This window comes from Vespa mandarinia, chromosome 8 (assembly GCF_050613455.1).
Source record: "Vespa mandarinia isolate Hongniang chromosome 8, ASM5061345v1, whole genome shotgun sequence".
NCBI classification, from domain to species: domain Eukaryota; kingdom Metazoa; phylum Arthropoda; class Insecta; order Hymenoptera; family Vespidae; genus Vespa; species Vespa mandarinia.
The window spans coordinates 3,582,982-3,604,336 of NC_140817.1; the positions used below are offsets into that span (position 1 = coordinate 3,582,982).

Below are 21,355 nucleotides of genomic sequence, written 5' to 3' on the forward strand. Positions count from 1 at the left end.
GCATATTATCATCGAGCACGTCAACTTCATCCGGATAAAACCATTGGAACAAAAGAAAATACTAAAGAATTTCAACTTCTTGCCGAAGCTTGGTCTATCTTAAAAGATCCCGACTTAAGAAAGAAATATGATACTGAATGTAAACAAGCAGAATTAGAATCTAATAACATTATTGTTCATGCAACTGTACATTTACATGAATTACAAGAAACAAATAAAAAGGATGTATTAAGTTTTCCATGCAGATGTGGCAATTATTACAAAATAGACAAAGAGATGCTCGAAGAAAAAAATTCTTCAATTTATGTGACTTGTGAAGAATGTACTTTTATTATCATTGTTAAAACATGATATTTTAAACAGTTTTTAGAAAGACAAATATTCTTGTAAGTTATATATTTTACCATGTACAGTTGTCATTGTAATATTGAAACATTAATGAAATTGTGGAGTATTGAAACGGTAATGAAACAGTAAAGAAGTTAATGGAAAAGCAAAATCTTACCTGTAAATTATTTGAATTAAAATTTCAACTTTTATTATCTATCATATATTTTGTGGGTCATTAATAATTTTCAAACTTCACATTATTGCCAAAAATAACAAATGATTTTTTGAATTTTCACATATTTTTTTTTACTCCTATCGTTATTATTATAAAAATAAATCTAACAGCACATCGTAGAAAATTGAAACATACTGTGCTCAAATATAAATATCTATATACACATATAGTATATAGTTATTTCCATTTAATTTCTTAGTTGTTGCTACATTTCCAACATTAAAAAAATATTATCTATTTATATAGGAAACAAAATGTACAGATTTTATTTTGCTGTTAAACAAATTTTTCTTTAATATAACAAATTGTAAATGACAGTATATTGTAAATAAAAATACGATTTTTCTAAAATGGAGCAACATTTTCTATTTCTTGTAAAAAATGATACAACAGATAACACATCCTTATAATATAAACTATTAAGCAATATACAAATAAAACACGATCCTTAGGATAACCAGGGTCCAATAATAAAAGATGCATTCACACAAAATATAATTTCTTGCATTCTTTATAATACCCTTTCTACGGGCATATAAACTTTTTGCAAGAGGGAAAAATTAATATTTTGAATTTTTTTGCAAGCTTACTTTTATCTATCTCAGGAATAATGGTTGTGATTAAGTGCAATAATTCATTATTGTCTACATCACTTCGATTTACTGTAAATCCTAAGCTGGAATAATAAATAAATGCCTTTTTAGTCTAACTTTTTAATTTACTTTTGACAACTCATAGGGGCTCTAAAGATCGTGATTATATAAGCGATGCTATAAAATTAGCATATACATACTATATGGGGATAATATGCAGCTCTTATTATTGCCCCTTGGTAAAAAAAAAAAATACTTTTATGAATTATCAAAAAAAGACATTCTATAACTTTCGATGCGAGCCTTTTCATTACATTTGCTTTTCGATCATTTATGTTACGATTGCTTACATAGAATAAATAAATCCTTTTCCAATAATCCTAATGATCCGCTCATTTTTAGATCTTTTTATACTTATATAAAAGTCATTTTAATTTTTGAATATATTAAACGATGGAGATTTAATCGCCATACATATGGGATTACACCTAATGAAAATATTTATATATCACATATACGCCTATTTAACGTGAATATATCGAAACAAATTCGTGTCATATTCTCCATGACTCCAGAATTCCAATTAAGACTGAATTCTATCTCTTTATCAATTTGTATACACATAAAAGTTATCTTATCAAATTTTTGCATTTTCAAGCAAAAAAAAGAAAAAGAAAAAAAATTTTTTTATACATATTTCGATGTAATCTTAAAATTTTAGTATTAAAAAAATTTTTACTATACCTAATGATTTACTAATATTAGATATTACACGATTATATTCAAGTGATAGTTACAAAATCTAAATCTTTGTGTCCTCCCATATGTATCTCTTTTTCAGTCTCACAACAATGTATTTCCATTCTTACAACAAAAATCATGTTTCTAAATAGATACAGATTGATATCTAAATCATGTGGCATGATATTTGCATTTATAATAAAAAAGATTTAATCAGAAATTTCTTTAAAAAAAAAAAAGAAAAAAAAAAGAAAAAAATTAAAAAAAAATGACGTTCAAGTTGTAACTTATGTGGACAATTAATAATTACTTATTTTAATTGAAATTCTATAAATAACCGTTCCATAATATTGATAAAACCTTACTTTTTTATAAGAAATCTTTTTCATAGCCCACATAAACTTGCATTAAGATGAAAGAATTATCATGCCTCCTTTAATATCCGTAACGATTTCGTTAAATTCAATAACAGCAATAATTCAGTATTACACTTATAAAGCTCTCATTCCCCAGAGGCTGTTGAGTCTTTTAAATCTCATATTTGTACACTGCAATTGATACACTCCGTAAGTTATGCAATTAATCCCGTCAATGTTAGACAACTCATCTAATCGAAGATCGCGCATAATGTCCAAAATTGACTTGAATCAACTTCTTCAAATTTCCACCATACAGTCTTATCACAATCACACCATGTAATACATGAAACATTGTACAGTAAATTGGTTATGCTACCTAATTAAAGTATGTACAGAAGTCGTACAAAGGAGCAGGAATCCAGTCTGTGAGAAAGTGCACTATTTTATCTCTACATCAAAATCGAGGACAAGAAGTTTTGTTTCTTCAGTACCATTACGGCTACCAACTGCACACACCAATTTTGTGTCACTTGCACGTATTCTCCATACAACTCCACCACTCCCACCACTTTCTAAAGCAACTAGATTTCTTATAAATTCACCTAATAAATAGAAAGAATTATTTAATTATAATATAATAAATTCTATTATAACAAGATAATAATATCAATAATTATTCTAACAATATACATACCAGTTTTGACATCCCATAGTTTAACAGTACCATCATCAGATGAAGTAATCACAAAATGACTATTAAACTGCAGACAAGTAACCGCTGATTGATGCTTATTTGGACCAGAAAGTGTTTGAAGGCAGTGCCCACTAACAATATCCCATACCTTGACTGTAGAGTCTGCATTTCCAGACACCAAAATATTATTACGCAATTCCATACCTGAAGTAAGAGACTGATGGCCCATAAGAGTATGTCTACAAGCACCAGTTTCTACTTCCCATACTCTTATACTTGTATCTAGTGATCCACTAACAACATGTACACCATCGAACTGATAAGCAAATAAAACATATCAGTAATTATAAAATTCAATGCATAAAAAATATTTTTTTTTTTTTTTTTTTTTTCATGAAAAAGATAAGAAATGAAATATTGTACGTGTGTATAATGTATAAACTTAATTACATTTAAATACATAAGTAATACTTACTTGGAGGGAATAGACGCGATTAGTATGTCCTTGCAATGTATGAAGGCACTCCTCGCGTTCGGGATTCCATACTTTTACCATATAATCATAAGCTCCACTGACAACTAATTTTCCATCATATTGCACACATCTGACAGCTGCCAAATGACCCACAAGTACATGTAGGCATTCACCAGTATCTACTTGCCACACTCTTAATGTGGCATCTCTACTACCACTAACCACTTTATTTCCATATAAATGCATACATCTCACTGTTGATGTATGGCCATACAAAGTATGTATACACTGTCCAGTCTCTGCATTCCATACTTTTAAGGTACGATCTGTACTACCACTAATCACAGTAGTACCTGACATTTGGGAGGACCATACACCACCTGTATGTCCAACCAATGTTCGTAAACACTAGAAATAAAAATATTCAAATACATGTAATTATATATTGTATATATATATAAAATGGAAAATTTAATTGCTTATGTATTACAAAAGCAATATTTATTAGCTTGAAATATTTATTAAAATACTTGGAATATTTACCTTACCCGTAACAGCTGACCAAACTTTAAGAGTATTATCGTCAGAACCACTAACTATTCGATTACCAGAAAATTGAAGACATGTAATAACATGATCATCATGACCTTTAAGAACTTTTGGGGTACGGATTGGCTTTGTTCTCCAATTCATTTTTATATTGTGTTGTCGCATGTAAGCTTGTTTCCATGGTGATGAAGAGTTGCCAGGATTTCTACAATTTTTACGTTTTGAAGGAGGCAAATCTTTTAAATCATCTATACCAGCAGCTATACATTTCTCTTTCCAAAGTAAATTATCATCTGCTAAAAATCTCCAATTTCTACAAGTTTGTGCTGCACGTAATAAATCCCTGGGTTCTAAGAAAGCCAATACCGATAAGGCTAATTCTTTTGGCAGTAAGGATATAAAATCCCTTTGAAATTGTGGTTCTATAACCTGCATCATATGGCGTACTTGCGTTGGTTCACATCTTTCTATTAATTCGTCTATAGCTAACATCCTTTCTGCATTTGACCACCTCTGAAAATATATTAACATATGATATAAAACATGCAATATGATAAATAATATTTGTAATGATCAATGAAATATTTTTTAATAAAACAAATACAAAAGTATCTTTAAGCATACTTGAAATTGCAAAAGCCAGTTATTCATTTCAGGTGGTGGATTATCTTTTGTTGGAATGACACACCTAATATGTTTAGCCTTATCATCCAATTTTTTTGCATTCCTGTTAAAAAATAAAAATACTTATTAACTTCATTTAAATATAATTTTAATATATTTAACATTTAAGTTATAATTTTTTAAAATAGCACATACATTATATAAGATTTATCTTCTGGATTAAGTTTTTTGCATGGTAAACTAGACTCTGTTTCACTTTTTCGTTTTCTATGAGGTTGTACAATATCCAATGGAACACATGTGTGTAATATAGGACTATGAACTCTCTGTGGTAAACATGGCTGAGCTTGTAATACGGGCGATGAACAACTGCTACCTTCAATTTCTTCTTCGCACTCAGCATCACGAAATAAGCCAGAATCACTAATCTGTTTTATAATTAATTTATGATATTAGATAAAATATATATGATACGTAAAACAATTTAACATATAGACTAAAGAATAAGATGAGCTTACTTCACTCTCTTCTTCACTACTTTCATCATCATCTTCATCTTCTTCGTCACCATATTCTTCAGATTCACCATCTTGTGGAAAGGTGCAATGCATAGGATCTAAAGAACTAGGTCCAGGAACAACTTCGATACTTTCAATAGGACTTGGACTTGTACCTCCTGGTTTTCCTTCACTAAGCTTTTTTGATGATGTGGAAGGAACAGACATTACTGTATTTTCTTTCTTTTAACAACCTGAAAAATCAAAAGAGAACCTTTCAAGAAATAAAATATATGATATTAAATTATTATATAGAGAAGAATAAATTCCATAAGAAACATAGATTTATTTAACTCTTGATACTCTCAAAGATGATTTCATTTCTAAAATATAAGCATTTTTATTCAACTTTTAACGTACATTCCTTAATCATAAAAGTTCACTGAAACTTTTTTTCTTAAGACTTTTTTATTTTCCAAATTATCTACATAGGAAGATATGTATATATAGAATATACTACCTAACTTTATCACATGAAATATTTACCTCGTAATATAAATTTCAAAAGAATGTTTCCTGCAAAAGTTGCATCATTTTATGAGGGCCAATATATAATAGAAAACCTTGTTTATATGACCTTTGTTAACCTTGAAATACTTAGTATTATAGGTTGCCAAATTGATCTTAAAAATTTTTCTATTTAAAGAAACAAATATGATCTTTTTATCTCATTAATCTTTTGCAATGGAATAAAACTATTTTTGCTATATAGTTTACTATACACTTATACTCCCAATAAAACTATATAACTTTCGTTCAATCAGGAAACATTTTCTTTCAAAATTTGTATTATAACGGAAATATTTCAAGTGATATAATTAGGTGGTACCCCCTATGTATCTATATATATATATATATATATATATATATATAATATATATATAAATAAATCCTAGATCTAGTCATGTGGAATATAAATGCCTATACCATGCACTGTTATTTAAATTAAACTTATCATAAGAAAAAAAAACAAAAAATTAATATTTCGAAAAGAGTATTTGATTTATAAATAAAAATAGTATATGCATATACATATGTGACCATAATTCTTTTATTATATCAAACAATAGACTTTTGGAATAATGGATAACAAAGAGCTTATAATTATCAGTTTTTTAATAAACACTGGTAATAGCAGTTCATGAATGATGCTTTATCAATAAGAATAAGGATATTTAACAAAATTTTTGATATAGAATTGACAAATATCTTATATTATACAATCGAATTAACACTTGACAAAAAATATTTCATCAAAATCATAATATTTTAATGTTCTTCGTGTGATATATAATACATCGATGTCTCAGAAAACGTGTCGACGCCGTGTGCAGTATATGATAACTCCAAGGGGCGAAGGGAAAAAGTAAAGAATCTAATACGAGTGAAATAGGATCGATGCACAAAATTTCGATCACAAATTCCTAATCTTGTAGTGGCATTTTAATATGGGAATAATTATATTCTATAATAATAATACATTATTAATAACACAAATTTGAAAAACGTCTTAACCTTGATTAACTTTTCTATCGTGGCCTATCATTTGAAACCTAGCCTAGAACATCATAAACGTGGGCCAACCAGCCACACCCCGTCCTTTTTATATTTTTTTTCCCAAGTCAGCTTAACTACCTGAGTCGAAAGACGTTGAAAAAAACTTCATAAAGAATATTCATACTTGGGACACTTTTCTTCTTTGCCCTTCCTTCAGCGGAGTCAAACGTCTTGACGGTGTAGCGTTGTTAAATGTCTATTATATTTTTCTATCAAATTAACGCAGTATACATTTTTTTTTCGGGGAGTATTACTTGTCGAGATCAAAATGTGATAATAATGATATTAGCTAAAGATAATTTTTTAAAAGCAAGCGCTAAAATAAAAACAGGATACACGTATAAACACGGCAAAGAACCCATCGGTAGCCCGTGGCAGCTCCGAGGTTGCTTTCCGAACTCCGGTGATACAGAAACCAAAAGCAGGTAAATGCAGGGTAGCCAAACTTATGTTAGAAACTTTAAAGGTTTTACAAGGAAATCCCTAGTTTTTTGTGGGTTTTTTTTTGTTATTGTCGCCATCATATATAGATTCTCCATACTTTAAATCTACGATTTTTGTGTATGCATTATATATGTCATGTGTAATCAGAATGGGTCAAAAATTCCTAAGGTTGTAGTTTTACAATCTGAAAGAAAAAAAGATAACCTAAAAAGTCTCGAAAAGAAAGTACATTGATTTGTAAAATCACTTAGGGACTTTAGGACCACTTGGTACTATATTCTTAAGATAATTCAATATCATTTTTAAAGGTTGCTTGGACTGAATTTTGAAAACAAATCATAACCAATAGAAGATTGCCGTATTCTATTAATATCCTTACTCCCAGGTCGTCTATAATGTTTAAAATTCTCGGGAGTAAGAATTTTTTAAAATAATAATTTTATTTTTTAATATTTGATCGATATTGGAAAATGAACATGCAATTGCATGTATGACATATTTGTTCATAAACTATCATCTTTAACCTCTATACGTATTCAACTATATATCTTTGTTGAATACGAACGTATCATAGTATATACATTATTCAGTTTAATCCACGTGCTGAATGTTTTCAAATTAGATCAGGTTATAATTTTATAGGATTATATACTGGTTATAATAAATATAAATACCTTTATTATCGTATGAACTATGAAGTTCCATTGCGAAAAAAACATTTTGTTTTGCTTTTATTTTTATATAAAAACTTGATATCATAAAAAAATGAATTAGTTCTAGAATATATATAAAAATACCAATCACTGTACAATAGAACATTGGTTTTTTAAAAATGGTTTAGTGATCAGAGATAATTATTTATTCTGAATACTTTGAGGATCTAAATTCTTAATAGCAATGCTTGTTAGGTTGTTGTCACGATATATTTTGAAGAAGAAATGTATAAAATCACATTTCATGAGTTACTGTTACCACACAGATCATAACGATCTTCTACCTAATATTTCCTTAATAGGAATAAAAAGAATTTTAAGGGAAAATAATATAACATTTCAAGAAGGCCATGCTTGTATTAACATAAATTGTCTTATATGTGAAACTAGTAAATATACAAAAAGTCGAAAAATTTATATAAATAAGACAACAGGTAAATACATTTAAATTTCCTAATTTATTATTAATAATTATATTGTATATATATATATGTATGTGTATATGTTATTTCTGAGATAAATATTATATACAGGGTTCTTTATGTGCGATAAATGCAGGTGTATTGGGCCATGGAATATATTAGAAAAATTATTATCATTAAAAGTAACTAACAAAAAAATTAAGGAATTAGAAGAACTTAAAAAGAATTTATCAATGGATAAAAATTATGTAGATGAATGGAAAATTATAAAGGAAAATTGTATAGAGATTTCTAAATTATCCAAAGATAAATATGACAAAATTTTGGATATGCTTTCATTGAAGGTATAATCCAATAGCAGTAACATAATGAATTATATTTTAATATAATGATTATATATTTTTATTTAATTTACAGAATGTATTGCAAGAAGATATATCTACATTAAACTGTTTATACAGTGAAGATAAAAATGCTCTTTATTTTCCACTGTACGCTTTTGATCATTATCTTGTTGGCGTTAAGCAATTTTTCTTGGATACTGGAACTGAAAAAACGATTCCAACTTCAGATGTCAGTGGCCTTATAATTTATGGGCACAAAAATATAAAAAGCGACGCTAGTGCTGTTGTTATACCAACCATTCCAGATCTGTTAGCACTAATATCTCAACAATTAGTGAACGTCATCATTTGTTTACCATACAATTTACAATACTTACCTCAGCAGGTATTGCCAAGTCTAGAAAATTTTAAAAAATTAACTTTATGGTTTGGAAATGATGATTCAAGTTGGGATGCAGCACGACATTTCTCCAAAAAACTGAATGAAGAAAGATGTTACTTTGTAAGATCGACTGATCTACAACCTAGCCCAAAAGTTGCTGTTGATTTAGAATATGATATTAAAAATATTATATATAATGCTCAACCAATATGGCATCAAAGTATTACTACTTTTCGTTATTTAAGACAGGACGTTTTAAGTGATTTACAAAATATTGATAAGGTTCAAGGTGTAAAATGGAAACGGTATCCAGCTCTAAATCGTATTTTGAAAGGCCATAGAAGAGGGGAATTCACAATATTAACTGGTCCAACTGGTAAAATAATAATGTAGTGATATCTATAAATTATAAATATATAATTTATATTACACTTCTTTGTTGCATTAAATGCAAAATTTATTTTTAGGATCTGGTAAAACTACATTCATGAGTGAATATTCATTAGACTTGGCAATGCAAGGAGTTAACACATTATGGGGTAGTTTTGAAATTAGAAATGCACGATTAGCAAGGACAATGTTACAACAAATGGCAGGTGTTTCCCTTTATGATAATATAATTGATTTTGATATGTATGCAGATGCTTTTGAAAAGTTACCTATCTATTTTATGACGTTTCATGGGCAACAAAGTATTAAAATTGTTATGGATGTAAGTTCATAAAAATTAATTATTCGAACTTTTATGTACATAATAATTGAATTAAGTACTTATTTATTATGTATTTAGGCAGTAGAGCATGCAACATATGTGCATGACATATCTCATGTGATTATTGACAATATGCAATTTATGATGGGAATTTCTGATGAATCCAAACACATAGATAGGTAAATCGTTATCATCCAAATTATCATCCAAATTTAATTGAATGATCTCAGCTTCTTCATTATTTGTATTTAGATTTTGGAGACAAGACAAAATAATTTCTGCATTTAGAATCTTTGCTACAAAATATAATTGTCATGTTACACTTGTAATTCATCCGAGAAAAGAACGCAATGACGAAGAACTAACAACTTCATCTATTTTTGGAAGTGCTAAAGCAAGTCAAGAAGCTGATAATGTTCTTATTATACAAGACAAGAGACTTACTAGTATAAAAGGAAAAAAATATTTACAAGTAAGAGTATATTAAAATATGCATAAATTTTACATTGATTACACAGAATTGTAAGAAATATAAAACTTATTCTGCTTTTTCTATTTTATTTTATATTATAGGTAGCCAAAAATAGATACAGTGGCGATTTGGGTATCATGATATTGGATTTTGATAAAACTAGTTTAAGTTATGGAACTAATAAAAAATCAAAATCTGAAACTAAAAGTACTACAAAGTCTGATTCAGATAAAGAATTAAAATTATAAGATACAATTAAAACCAGAATCAGGCATAAAAATTAATTTTCTTATACAATATTTTTAGTGATTTTGTATTAATTAAAAAAAAAAAAAAAAAAAAAATACAAAAAAGATTTAAGCGCTTTATAAATGTATATATGAAAAAAAAAAATTATTAAAAAAAATATTTTATTCCAATATTTTTATCACTTCATTTAATGCAAATAATGTTATAATTTTCGTTTCGAATCAATTAGAATCGTTTTCTAATATAAATAAAACTGAAAAAAGGAGTGATTAAGAAAATATTCCAAAACAGGCGGTTTTATCTGATTACTCTTAGTAAGCAAAAGGGACGGTACAGGACAGAGTACAAGAGAAAGAAAGAGAATGAAAGATCTCTTTTAACTTATCATTATTCATTAATTCATCCGGTATTATAGTGAGAATTTTTTGTGTACGCTTTTCTATGTGATCTATTAAGAATTACACGGATAATAATGCTCAATAAAGCAATATTTCGAAGTTTTATTTTTATTTTTTTGATAATTAATATCGCGCGGTCCGTTCAATGTACTGAACGTTTTAAAAAGCCGACAGTACTGATAGCGATTCTAATTAGAAATAAAGCTCATACATTACCATATTTTCTAAGTTTGTTAGAACAACAAAACTATCCTAAAAATCGAATAAAATTATGGTAAGAAAAATAATTTCTTTTTCAAAGATAAAATCGTATTTAACCTTACTTTTGGACATAGCCTCGATACTTTCAATTATATGCAAGAGAAATATTATAAACGAATTATGAATTATAAAAGAGATATAATATTTATTTATAAAATTATTAACGAGTTTAATTGAAATTTTTAAGAACAATCAAATTATATACAATATTCATATGATTTTTAATTTTATTCCTTTTTTAGGATTTATAGTGATAATAATATTGATAATACAAATGAAATATTAAGAGCATGGTTAGCAGAAGTATCAGAAAAATATCATACTGTTGACACATATATAGATGAAAAGTCAAATGGTTTTGAAGATGAAGAGAGTAGTACAGATTGGTCGCTTCTTCGATTTACACATGTCATCAATTTACGTGAGGAAGCATTGAATTATGCTAGAAAAATATGGGCTGATTTTATTTGGGTAATTTTATATATATATATATATATATATATATATATATATATATATATATGATATTTCAAAAGAATTGTGCTTTAATCATAATAATTCAATATAATAGTCCATAAACTTACAGATGGTCGATGCTGATATCTTTTTGACAAATCCAAATACTTTAACAAATTTAGTATCGAAAGGACAAGTTGTGGTTGCCCCTTTGTTAAAATCCGATGGATTATACAGTAATTTTTGGGCAGGGATGACTGATGACTATTACTATCTTCGAACTGAAAAATACCAACTAATTTTATATCGTGAAGATGTAGGATGTTTTAATGTTCCCATGGTTCATAGTGCTGTTCTTATTAATTTAAACATGGTACAATCAGATTGGTTGACTTACAATTTTACAAATTTAGTACAATATGATGGTCCTTTGGATGATGTTATAACTTTTGCTGTTGGTGCTAATAATTCTGGTAAGTCAACTTATATTTGAATCATTTATATTATATAAGTAATACATAAGACAAGAATTCATAATACATAATACAAGAATTACATAAATATCCAGGTGTTCCATTATATATTTGTAATGATGAATTATACGGATACATCATGGTACCATTGGGAAAAGATGAAACAATTAAAGAGGATCTACAGAGATTAACAAATATAAAATTAGAAATTTTGTGTATGTCAAAATTATTAATATATTTTTTTTATATTATTTATTATCTTTATATTTGTTATATTTTCTTTTATGTTAAAATGATTTTAGCAGAAGATCATTTGTCATTATTGAATAGTATGGAAAAATTCATGTCTTCTCCAAAAATAGACACATTAGGATTGGATAATATCTATATGATAAATCTTTTGAGAAGACCAGAAAGGCGTACTAGAATGTATCGTCTCTTTAAAGAACTTGGTGCACATGTAGAAACTTTTAATGCTGTGGATGGTAGGTAAGTTCTATTTAATACAATATATTTTTTATGAGATAAAATAATTTATATTTTCTTATTTTTGCATATTCCTATTTATTTTATCATAAATAAAATTTATTTTAATATCTCCCAATATCTGTATCCTGATGTTATAGAATGTTAAATGAAAGTGCACTTGAAAAATGGGGTGTGAAATTAATGGCAGGATATGAAGATCCATACCATAAGAGGTAATTTAGAAAAGTAAAACAGCATAAATATATTTACATAGAAAATATTTTAGATACATATGTTTCTTATTGTTTTTAGACCTATGACAACTGGAGAAATTGGTTGCTTTTTAAGTCATTATATTATTTGGAATAAGGTAATGTAACAAGATTTTATAGTAATTTAGTAGATATCAATTGACTTTTATTATTGATAATAATTAAATTATCAGATGTTAGAATATAGATATGAACGTATTATGATTCTGGAAGATGACATTCGTTTTGAGCCATTTTTTCGACAGAAATTGGATTTTGTTTTATCTGAATTAAATACATTAAGAAATCCATGGGATTTAATGTAAGAGTTATACTTTCATAAAATATTTATTTTGTAACTTTTGATACAAATTTTGATACAAATTGATACATAGATACATAGGAAGAAAAAGATTAATGGAAAAACAGGAATCGTGGGTACAAGGTTCTAAGTATTTGGTGCATGCAGCATATAGTTATTGGACGCTTGGTTATATTTTATCAGCCACTGGAGCTAAAAAACTTGTTGAGGCAAAACCACTTGAAAATATGATACCTGTTGATGAATATATTCCTATTTTATCAAATGTTCATCCAAGGTTAGTAAAATATTTTTATAAAATATTATCTATGAAGATATATAATAGAAGTAAACAGAAAATTGTAAGTAAATTAACTACTTTATATATTTATTCTTTTATTTTCAATACAAGAGATGATTGGAAAAAACATTACCCAGTACGTAATTTGACGGTGTTGTCAACGAATCCCCTTTTGATACATCCAACTCATTATACCGGTGATCAGGGATATATAAGTGATACAGAAAATTCTAAGATCATTTTTGATAATCAAGCAAGCAATATTTTGAAAATTCGAGAAGAATTATGAGTAATCATAAAATATTCTTAATTCGCAAAGCACAATATTATACAACTACATGAAATTTTATAATCATGCAATTATTTCAATTCATTATCAATCATTCAACTTTAATTTTGCTTTTATTCTTCTTCTTACGAAGAAGTGGATAATCGTGCCATAATATTTATAACCTTATTTTCTTCAATGTTTATCAGAGTAGTCAATGTATTATTTCATATTACGTGTTATATCATTTCATAATTTATTACATTACTCATTTTATATAATACTTTAAACATATTTACATTTTCCTGATGATTAGCATTTAATCTCATAAAAATAATTATAAGAGATTTACTGTATTAATAAGCGTGTTTTAATTAGTCTACATTTATATTTTTATTACGTGTTTATAAAATGATATATGACATAAATAATGTATGCGGCTACATTTTCATGTGAGTTAATAACTTTTCTATCCATGATTAGTTTAACAAGGTAAATAAAACGCAATAATTTCACGATAACTCGTTTATTATAAATCCATATTCAACAATTTCAATTACAATAAATTAAATTAAATATAATTTTGAAAACACAAAGATATGCAGCCATTCGCTCGGTGGTACTTGCGTTAAAAGAATTACAATTAGACTTTGCAAGTAATACCGACCCAGGTCTCACTACGTGGAAGTTGCTGCATGTGGAGACCCACGGACTGACGGTGACTCTACTCTAAAATCCGCGTTCCGCGATACCGATCCGCTATACCTTTCCGCTTCAATGCACTGGCTTCTTAACTAACAGGGTATGTGTAGCTTTAGCTACTACACACCTCTTACAGATAGCTCCACCATTTGCACCGTCCGCTTCAGACATAACGAATTATTAAGCACATTCGAATTTGTGCTTCCCGAATTTCGAACAATCAAAGCGCACTCCTTAGAAATACTAATCGCGTCGCGACACTCACGTGTGTGTTATAATTACGTAGATTCTACTGTTAAGCCGAAATTCGCGAAGTACCCCCATCGAAATTTTGAAGAAATCAAACGAAGTCCACGGTAGGACCTTTAATCGCGCCCGAACACCCACGCGAGTGTTAGAAAAACGATGACTCTACTCTACAATTCGCGTTTTCGATTCGAACAATCAAACGAAGTTTAATCGCGCCCGAGAACACCCACGCCTGTGCCCGCCGACACGCGCGCCAGTGTTCTTCCTATCCTTCCCGTATTCGCGTGTAAAAATCGAGGATGAATCCAGCCAGGCGACGATGCATCCGTTCCGCAGATGAAGCTATCCCTCGATGATCTATCCTGTAAAAGAAAAAGATAAAGAGAAAAAAAAAGAGAACAAAAAAATATATAAAACAGAAAATGATATATATACACATATATAAAATACAAATAGAAAATATACATGAATAGATAAGAGACTTAGAAAAAGAAACGAAAAGAGCAGCAGCATGCATCATCCTATAAGTCCTACCTACAGCAATTAAATCATAATTAATAGAAATATATTAAAAACACAATTAAACACATAATTAAAAACATAATTAAAAGGAAATAACATATTAATAACACAATTGAAAAACATAATTGAAAAAGAAAAATATGATATAGAAACGAGAGCCGGAGATAGAAAAGAGAGCCCCAGAAAGAGAAGAATAAAGAGCCCCAAAAAGAGAAGACAAGAGAAACAGTTCTATATGATGCTGAGACAGCAGCCCGCACAGAAGCCCTCGCCCACAGGCCCCACCAGTGGGTCCCACCCGAGATATATAAAGGATAATTAATGAGATTAAATAAGAATTAATAAAAATGACAGTGGACATAATAGAGAGATAGAAAAATTTCCTTTTCGTTTCTATGAGAAATTATTGTATAATAGATTTCTGCTACATTTCTTCTTTTGAAGTATTATTAGCGATATAAAGTGGAAAAATATTAATGTTCAGTTGGAATTAGATTAAAAAGATATTGGAAAAGTAAAAAAATATGCAGCCATTCGCTCAGTAATACTTGCGTTAAAGAATTTATGATTAGAGTGTGCAAGTAATACTGACCCAGGTCTCACCACGTGGAGGTTGCTGCATGTGGAGACCCACGGGCTAACGGTGACTCTACTTTACTCTAAAATCCGCGTACCGCGATACCGATCCCTCATGCCTTCCGCTTCGGATATCTTGGGCATGGGACAAAGCTAACAGGAAGTATCTAGCCTTAGCTACAGGGACTCCACTTACAGAAAGCTTAACCGTTCGACACCCTCCGCCTCAGGCATAACGGATTATTAAGCACATCTGAATTCGTGCATCCGAATTTCGAACAATCAAAGCGCATTAATCGCGTTCGCGACACTCACGTGTGTTATAATTACGTAGATTCTACTGTTCTATCCAAATTCGCGAAGTAATCTAATCGATATGTCGAAGAAATAAAACGAAGTCCCCGGTAGGACTTTCAATCGCGCTCGCGAACACTTACGTGAGTGTTAGAATAACGGTGACTCTAAGTTGAAATCCGAAGCGCACGCCGAATTTCAACACTAAAACGAAGTCCATGATAGGACTTTTAATCGCGCCCGGTCACCCACGCAAGTGTTCGAAAAACGGTGACTCTACTCTAAATAAACTAATCGAATATTCGAGCAAACAAAACGAAGTCCCCGGTAGGACTTTTAATCGCGCACGCGAACACCCACGCGGGTGTTAGAATAACGATGACTCTAAGTTGAAATCCAAAGTGACATATGCTAACCGGTATTTAGACTTTCCATGATATTTGTCGGGATTTCCGCCCCGCTACCAAACATTAGGATGGTCATAACATCAGCCAGCTATGTACAGCACTACAAGGTAAACCGTTCGCGCACCCCGAATTTCAACACTAAAACGAAGTCCATGGTAGGACTTTTAATCGCGCCCGGACACCCACGCGAGTGTTCGGAAAACGGTGACTCTACTCTAAAAAAACGCGTTCGCGTGGTAATCTAATCGAATATTCGAGCAAATTTAAACGAAGTCCCCGGTAGGACTTTTAAGTCACGCTCGCGTTCATTCACGTGAGTGTTAGAAAAACGGTGACTCTACTCTAAATTCGCGTTTTCGATTCGAACTATCAAACGAAATTTAATCGCGCCCGAGAACACCCACGCTTGTGCACGCCGACACACGCGCCAGTGTTCTTCCTATCCTTCCCGTAACCGCGTAAAAATCGATGATGAATCGTGCCAGGCGATGACGCATTCGACCAGAGATGAACCTATGCCTTGATGATCTATCCAGAAAAAGAAAAAAAGAAGATGAATAAAAGAAAGATAAGAAAATAGAAGTAGCTCTGCACGCTGCTGAAACAACAGTCCGCTTCATCTCATGGGTCCTACCTAAAACCTGTAAATCATAATTAATAAGAATATATTAATAACAAACCTAAAAACATAAAAACATAATTAAAAAGAAATAACATAATAAATATCTGAAAAGACATAATAAAAAGAAATAACATATTAATAACATAATTAAAAACATTATTAAAGAAATAAAATATGACTAATAAAAGAGAGCTGCTGAAAGATAAGAAAATAGAAGTAGCTCTGCATGCTGCTGAAACAACAATCCGCTTCATTTAATGGTTCCTACCTAAAACCTGTAAATCATAATTAATAAGAATATATTAATAACAAACCTAAAAACATAAAAACATAATTAAAAATAAATAACATAGTAAATATCTGAAAAGACATATTAAAAAGAAATAACATATTAATAACATAATTAAAAACATTATTAAAGAAATAAAATATGACTAATAAAAGAGAGCTGCTGAAAGATAAGAAAATAGAAGTAGCTCTGCATGCTGCTGAAATAACAATCCGCTTCACCTAATGATTCCTACCTAAAACCTGTAAATCATAATTAATAAAAATATATTAATAACATAACTAAAAATATAAAAGCATAATTAAAAAGAAATCACATAAATAAATATTGAAAAAACATCATTAAGAAGAAATAACATAATTATATTCTGAAAAGACATAATTAAAAAGAAATATCATAATAAAAATCTGAAAAGACATAATGAAAAGAAATAACATATTAATGACGTAATTAAAAATATAATTAAAGAAGAAAAATATGAATAATAAAAGAGAGCTGCAGAAAGACAAGAAAATAGAATCAGATCGACACGATGCTGAGACAGCAACCCGCACAGAGGCCCACACCCATGTCCCCATTCCATGGGTCCCACCCGAGACTTATAAATCATAATTAATAAGAGTAAATCAGTATGAAAAATATGAAATAGAAATGAGAGCCCTAAAATGATAAGACAAGAGAAACAGTATTATATGATGCTGAGATAGCAACCCGCACAGAAGCCCTCGCCCACAGGCCCCACTCGTGGGTCCCACCCGAAATACATAAAGGATAATTAATGAGAGTAAATAAAAAAAAATAGAAATGATAGCGGACATAAAAGAGAGATAGAAAAATTTCCTTTTCGTTTCTCTGAGAAATTATTGTACAATAGAATTCTGCCATATTTCTTCGTTTGAAGTACTATTAGCGATATAAAGTGGAAAAACATTAATGTTCAGTTGGAATTAGATTAAAAAGATATTGGAAAAGTAAAAAATATGCAGCCATTCGCTCAGTAATACTTGCGTTAAAGAATTTATAATTGTAGCATGCAAGTAATACTGACCCAGGTCTCACTACGTGGAAGTTGCTGCATGTGGAGACCCACGGACTGACGGTGACTCTACTCTAAAAACCGCGTTCCGCGATACCGATCCGCTATACCTTTCCGCTTCAATGCACTGGCTTCTTAACTAACAGGGTATGCGTAGCTTTAGCTACAACACACCTCTTACAGATAGCTCCACCATTTGCACCGTCCGCTTCAGACATAACGAATTATTAAGCACATTCGAATTTGTGCTTCCCGAATTTCGAACAATCAAAGCGCACTCCTTAGAAATACTAATCGCGTCGCGACACTCACGTGTGTGTTATAATTACGTAGATTCTACTGTTAAGCCGAAATTCGCGAAGTACCCCCATCGAAATTTTGAAGAAATCAAACGAAGTCCACGGTAGGACCTTTAATCGCGCCCGAACACCCACGCGAGTGTTAGAAAAACGATGACTCTACTCTACAATTCGCGTTTTCGATTCGAACAATCAAACGAAGTTTAATCGCGCCCGAGAACACCCACGCCTGTGCCCGCCGACACGCGCGCCAGTGTTCTTCCTATCCTTCCCGTATTCGCGTGTAAAAATCGAGGATGAATCCAGCCAGGCGACGATGCATCCGTTCCGCAGATGAAGCTATCCCTCGATGATCTATCCTGTAAAAGAAAAAGATAAAGAGAAAAAAAAAAGAGAACAAAAAAATATATAAAACAGAAAATGATATATATACACATATATAAAATACAAATAGAAAATATACATGAATAGATAAGAGACTTAGAAAAAGAAACGAAAAGAGCAGCAGCATGCATCATCCTATAAGTCCTACCTACAGCAATTAAATCATAATTAATAGAAATATATTAAAAACACAATTAAACACATAATTAAAAACATAATTAAAAGGAAATAACATATTAATAACACAATTGAAAAACATAATTGAAAAAGAAAAATATGATATAGAAACGAGAGCCGGAGATAGAAAAGAGAGCCCCAGAAAGAGAAGAATAAAGAGCCCCAAAAAGAGAAGACAAGAGAAACAGTTCTATATGATGCTGAGACAGCAGCCCGCACAGAAGCCCTCGCCCACAGGCCCCACCAGTGGGTCCCACCCGAGATATATAAAGGATAATTAATGAGATTAAATAAGAATTAATAAAAATGACAGTGGACATAATAGAGAGATAGAAAAATTTCCTTTTCGTTTCTATGAGAAATTATTGTATAATAGATTTCTGCTACATTTCTTCTTTTGAAGTATTATTAGCGATATAAAGTGGAAAAATATTAATGTTCAGTTGGAATTAGATTAAAAAGATATTGGAAAAGTAAAAAAATATGCAGCCATTCGCTCAGTAATACTTGCGTTAAAGAATTTATGATTAGAGTGTGCAAGTAATACTGACCCAGGTCTCACCACGTGGAGGTTGCTGCATGTGGAGACCCACGGGCTAACGGTGACTCTACTTTACTCTAAAATCCGCGTACCGCGATACCGATCCCTCATGCCTTCCGCTTCGGATATCTTGGGCATGGGACAAAGCTAACAGGAAGTATCTAGCCTTAGCTACAGGGACTCCACTTACAGAAAGCTTAACCGTTCGACACCCTCCGCCTCAGGCATAACGGATTATTAAGCACATCTGAATTCGTGCATCCGAATTTCGAACAATCAAAGCGCATTAATCGCGTTCGCGACACTCACGTGTGTTATAATTACGTAGATTCTACTGTTCTATCCAAATTCGCGAAGTAATCTAATCGATATGTCGAAGAAATAAAACGAAGTCCCCGGTAGGACTTTCAATCGCGCTCGCGAACACTTACGTGAGTGTTAGAATAACGGTGACTCTAAGTTGAAATCCGAAGCGCACGCCGAATTTCAACACTAAAACGAAGTCCATGATAGGACTTTTAATCGCGCCCGGTCACCCACGCAAGTGTTCGAAAAACGGTGACTCTACTCTAAATAAACTAATCGAATATTCGAGCAAACAAAACGAAGTCCCCGGTAGGACTTTTAATCGCGCACGCGAACACCCACGCGGGTGTTAGAATAACGATGACTCTAAGTTGAAATCCAAAGTGACATATGCTAACCGGTATTTAGACTTTCCATGATATTTGTCGGGATTTCCGCCCCGCTACCAAACATTAGGATGGTCATAACATCAGCCAGCTATGTACAGCACTACAAGGTAAACCGTTCGCGCACCCCGAATTTCAACACTAAAACGAAGTCCATGGTAGGACTTTTAATCGCGCCCGGACACCCACGCGAGTGTTCGGAAAACGGTGACTCTACTCTAAAAAAACGCGTTCGCGTGGTAATCTAATCGAATATTCGAGCAAATTTAAACGAAGTCCCCGGTAGGACTTTTAAGTCACGCTCGCGTTCATTCACGTGAGTGTTAGAAAAACGGTGACTCTACTCTAAATTCGCGTTTTCGATTCGAACTATCAAACGAAATTTAATCGCGCCCGAGAACACCCACGCTTGTGCACGCCGACACGCACGCCAGTGTTCTTCCTATCCTTCCCGTAACCGCGTGTAAAAATCGATGAAGAATCGTGCCAGGCGATGACGCATTCGACCAGAAATGAACCTATGCCTTGATGATCTATCCTGAAAAAGAAAAAAAGAAGATGAATAAAAGAAAGATAAGAAAATAGAAGTAGCTCTGCACGCTGCTGAAACAACAGTCCGCTTCATCTCATGGGTCCTACCTAAAACCTGTAAATCATAATTAATAAGAATATATTAATAACAAACCTAAAAACATAAGAACATAATTAAAAAGAAATAACATAATAAATATCTGAAAAGACATAATGAAAAGAAATAACATATTAATAACATAATTAAAAACATAATTAAGGAAAAAAAATATGAGTAATAAAACAGAGCTGCTGAAAGATAAGAAAATAGAAGTAGCTCTGCATGCTGCTGAAATAACAATCCGCTACATCTAATGATTCCTACCTAAAACCTGTAAATCATAATTAATAAAAATATATTAATAA

General features: G+C 30.9%; 3 protein-coding genes across 11 annotated transcripts; 2 read left to right on the top strand and 1 right to left on the bottom strand.

Moving 5' to 3' along the window:
- Window positions 1-981: 981 nt before the first annotated feature.
- Window positions 982-7,862, bottom strand: ago (F-box and WD-40 domain protein 7). 7 transcript variants are annotated; one of them, XM_085659009.1, is made up of 9 exons: window positions 7,833-7,862; window positions 6,839-7,342; window positions 5,119-5,371; window positions 4,796-5,028; window positions 4,601-4,703; window positions 3,971-4,489; window positions 3,428-3,835; window positions 2,953-3,268; window positions 982-2,860 (listed from the first exon to the last, which is right to left on the bottom strand). In XM_085659009.1, exons 3-9 carry the CDS (start codon window positions 5,323-5,325, stop codon window positions 2,697-2,699), a joined length of 1,950 nt encoding a protein of 649 aa, XP_085515135.1. In that variant the 5' UTR covers window positions 5,326-5,371; window positions 6,839-7,342; window positions 7,833-7,862; the 3' UTR covers window positions 982-2,696. The 7 variants fall into 7 exon arrangements, with proteins under 7 accessions (XP_085515135.1, XP_035743271.1, XP_035743270.1 ...); XM_035887378.2 differs by having other exon boundaries at window positions 5,119-5,351; window positions 6,793-7,342; XM_035887377.2 differs by having other exon boundaries at window positions 5,119-5,351; window positions 7,833-7,861.
- Window positions 7,117-10,568, top strand: mtDNA-helicase (mitochondrial DNA helicase). 2 transcript variants are annotated; one of them, XM_035887380.2, is made up of 7 exons: window positions 7,117-8,305; window positions 8,405-8,637; window positions 8,711-9,395; window positions 9,487-9,731; window positions 9,810-9,910; window positions 9,984-10,203; window positions 10,305-10,568. In XM_035887380.2, exons 1-7 carry the CDS (start codon window positions 8,056-8,058, stop codon window positions 10,449-10,451), a joined length of 1,881 nt encoding a protein of 626 aa, XP_035743273.2. In that variant the 5' UTR covers window positions 7,117-8,055; the 3' UTR covers window positions 10,452-10,568. The 2 variants fall into 2 exon arrangements, with proteins under 2 accessions (XP_035743273.2, XP_035743275.1); XM_035887382.2 differs by having other exon boundaries at window positions 8,166-8,305; window positions 8,430-8,637.
- A 213-nt stretch (window positions 10,569-10,781) lies between these two features.
- Window positions 10,782-13,895, top strand: LOC118451140 (glycosyltransferase 25 family member). Of its 2 annotated transcripts, XM_035887383.2 has the most exons (10): window positions 10,782-11,124; window positions 11,354-11,582; window positions 11,698-12,040; window positions 12,136-12,255; window positions 12,343-12,529; window positions 12,667-12,741; window positions 12,821-12,878; window positions 12,954-13,081; window positions 13,155-13,358; window positions 13,473-13,895. In XM_035887383.2, the coding sequence occupies exons 1-10, from the start codon at window positions 10,925-10,927 to the stop codon at window positions 13,648-13,650; spliced, it is 1,722 nt and encodes a 573-aa protein (XP_035743276.1). In that variant the 5' UTR covers window positions 10,782-10,924; the 3' UTR covers window positions 13,651-13,895. The 2 variants fall into 2 exon arrangements, with proteins under 2 accessions (XP_035743276.1, XP_085515138.1); XM_085659012.1 differs by lacking the exon at window positions 13,473-13,895 and having other exon boundaries at window positions 13,163-13,352.
- Window positions 13,896-21,355: the final 7,460 nt, after the last annotated feature.

Excerpts from the sequence above, each read along its gene's own strand:
- ago (XM_085659009.1), bottom strand. The coding sequence starts at position 5,325 with ATGTCTGTTCCTTCCACATCATCAAAAAAGCTTAGTGAAGGAAAACCA. Across the intron at positions 4,490-4,600 it reads ACTGGCTTTTGCAATTTCAA|AGGTGGTCAAATGCAGAAAG; the intron begins GTATGCTTAAAG and ends ATATATTTTCAG. Across the intron at positions 3,269-3,427 it reads ATCGCGTCTATTCCCTCCAA|TTCGATGGTGTACATGTTGT; the intron begins GTAAGTATTACT and ends TTTGCTTATCAG.
- mtDNA-helicase (XM_035887380.2), top strand. The coding sequence starts at position 8,056 with ATGCTTGTTAGGTTGTTGTCACGATATATTTTGAAGAAGAAATGTATA. Across the intron at positions 8,306-8,404 it reads TTATATAAATAAGACAACAG|GGTTCTTTATGTGCGATAAA; the intron begins GTAAATACATTT and ends TATTATATACAG. Across the intron at positions 8,638-8,710 it reads TGGATATGCTTTCATTGAAG|AATGTATTGCAAGAAGATAT; the intron begins GTATAATCCAAT and ends TTTAATTTACAG.
- LOC118451140 (XM_035887383.2), top strand. The coding sequence starts at position 10,925 with ATGCTCAATAAAGCAATATTTCGAAGTTTTATTTTTATTTTTTTGATA. Across the intron at positions 12,879-12,953 it reads ATTATATTATTTGGAATAAG|ATGTTAGAATATAGATATGA; the intron begins GTAATGTAACAA and ends TTAAATTATCAG. Across the intron at positions 13,359-13,472 it reads TTATCAAATGTTCATCCAAG|AGATGATTGGAAAAAACATT; the intron begins GTTAGTAAAATA and ends TTTCAATACAAG.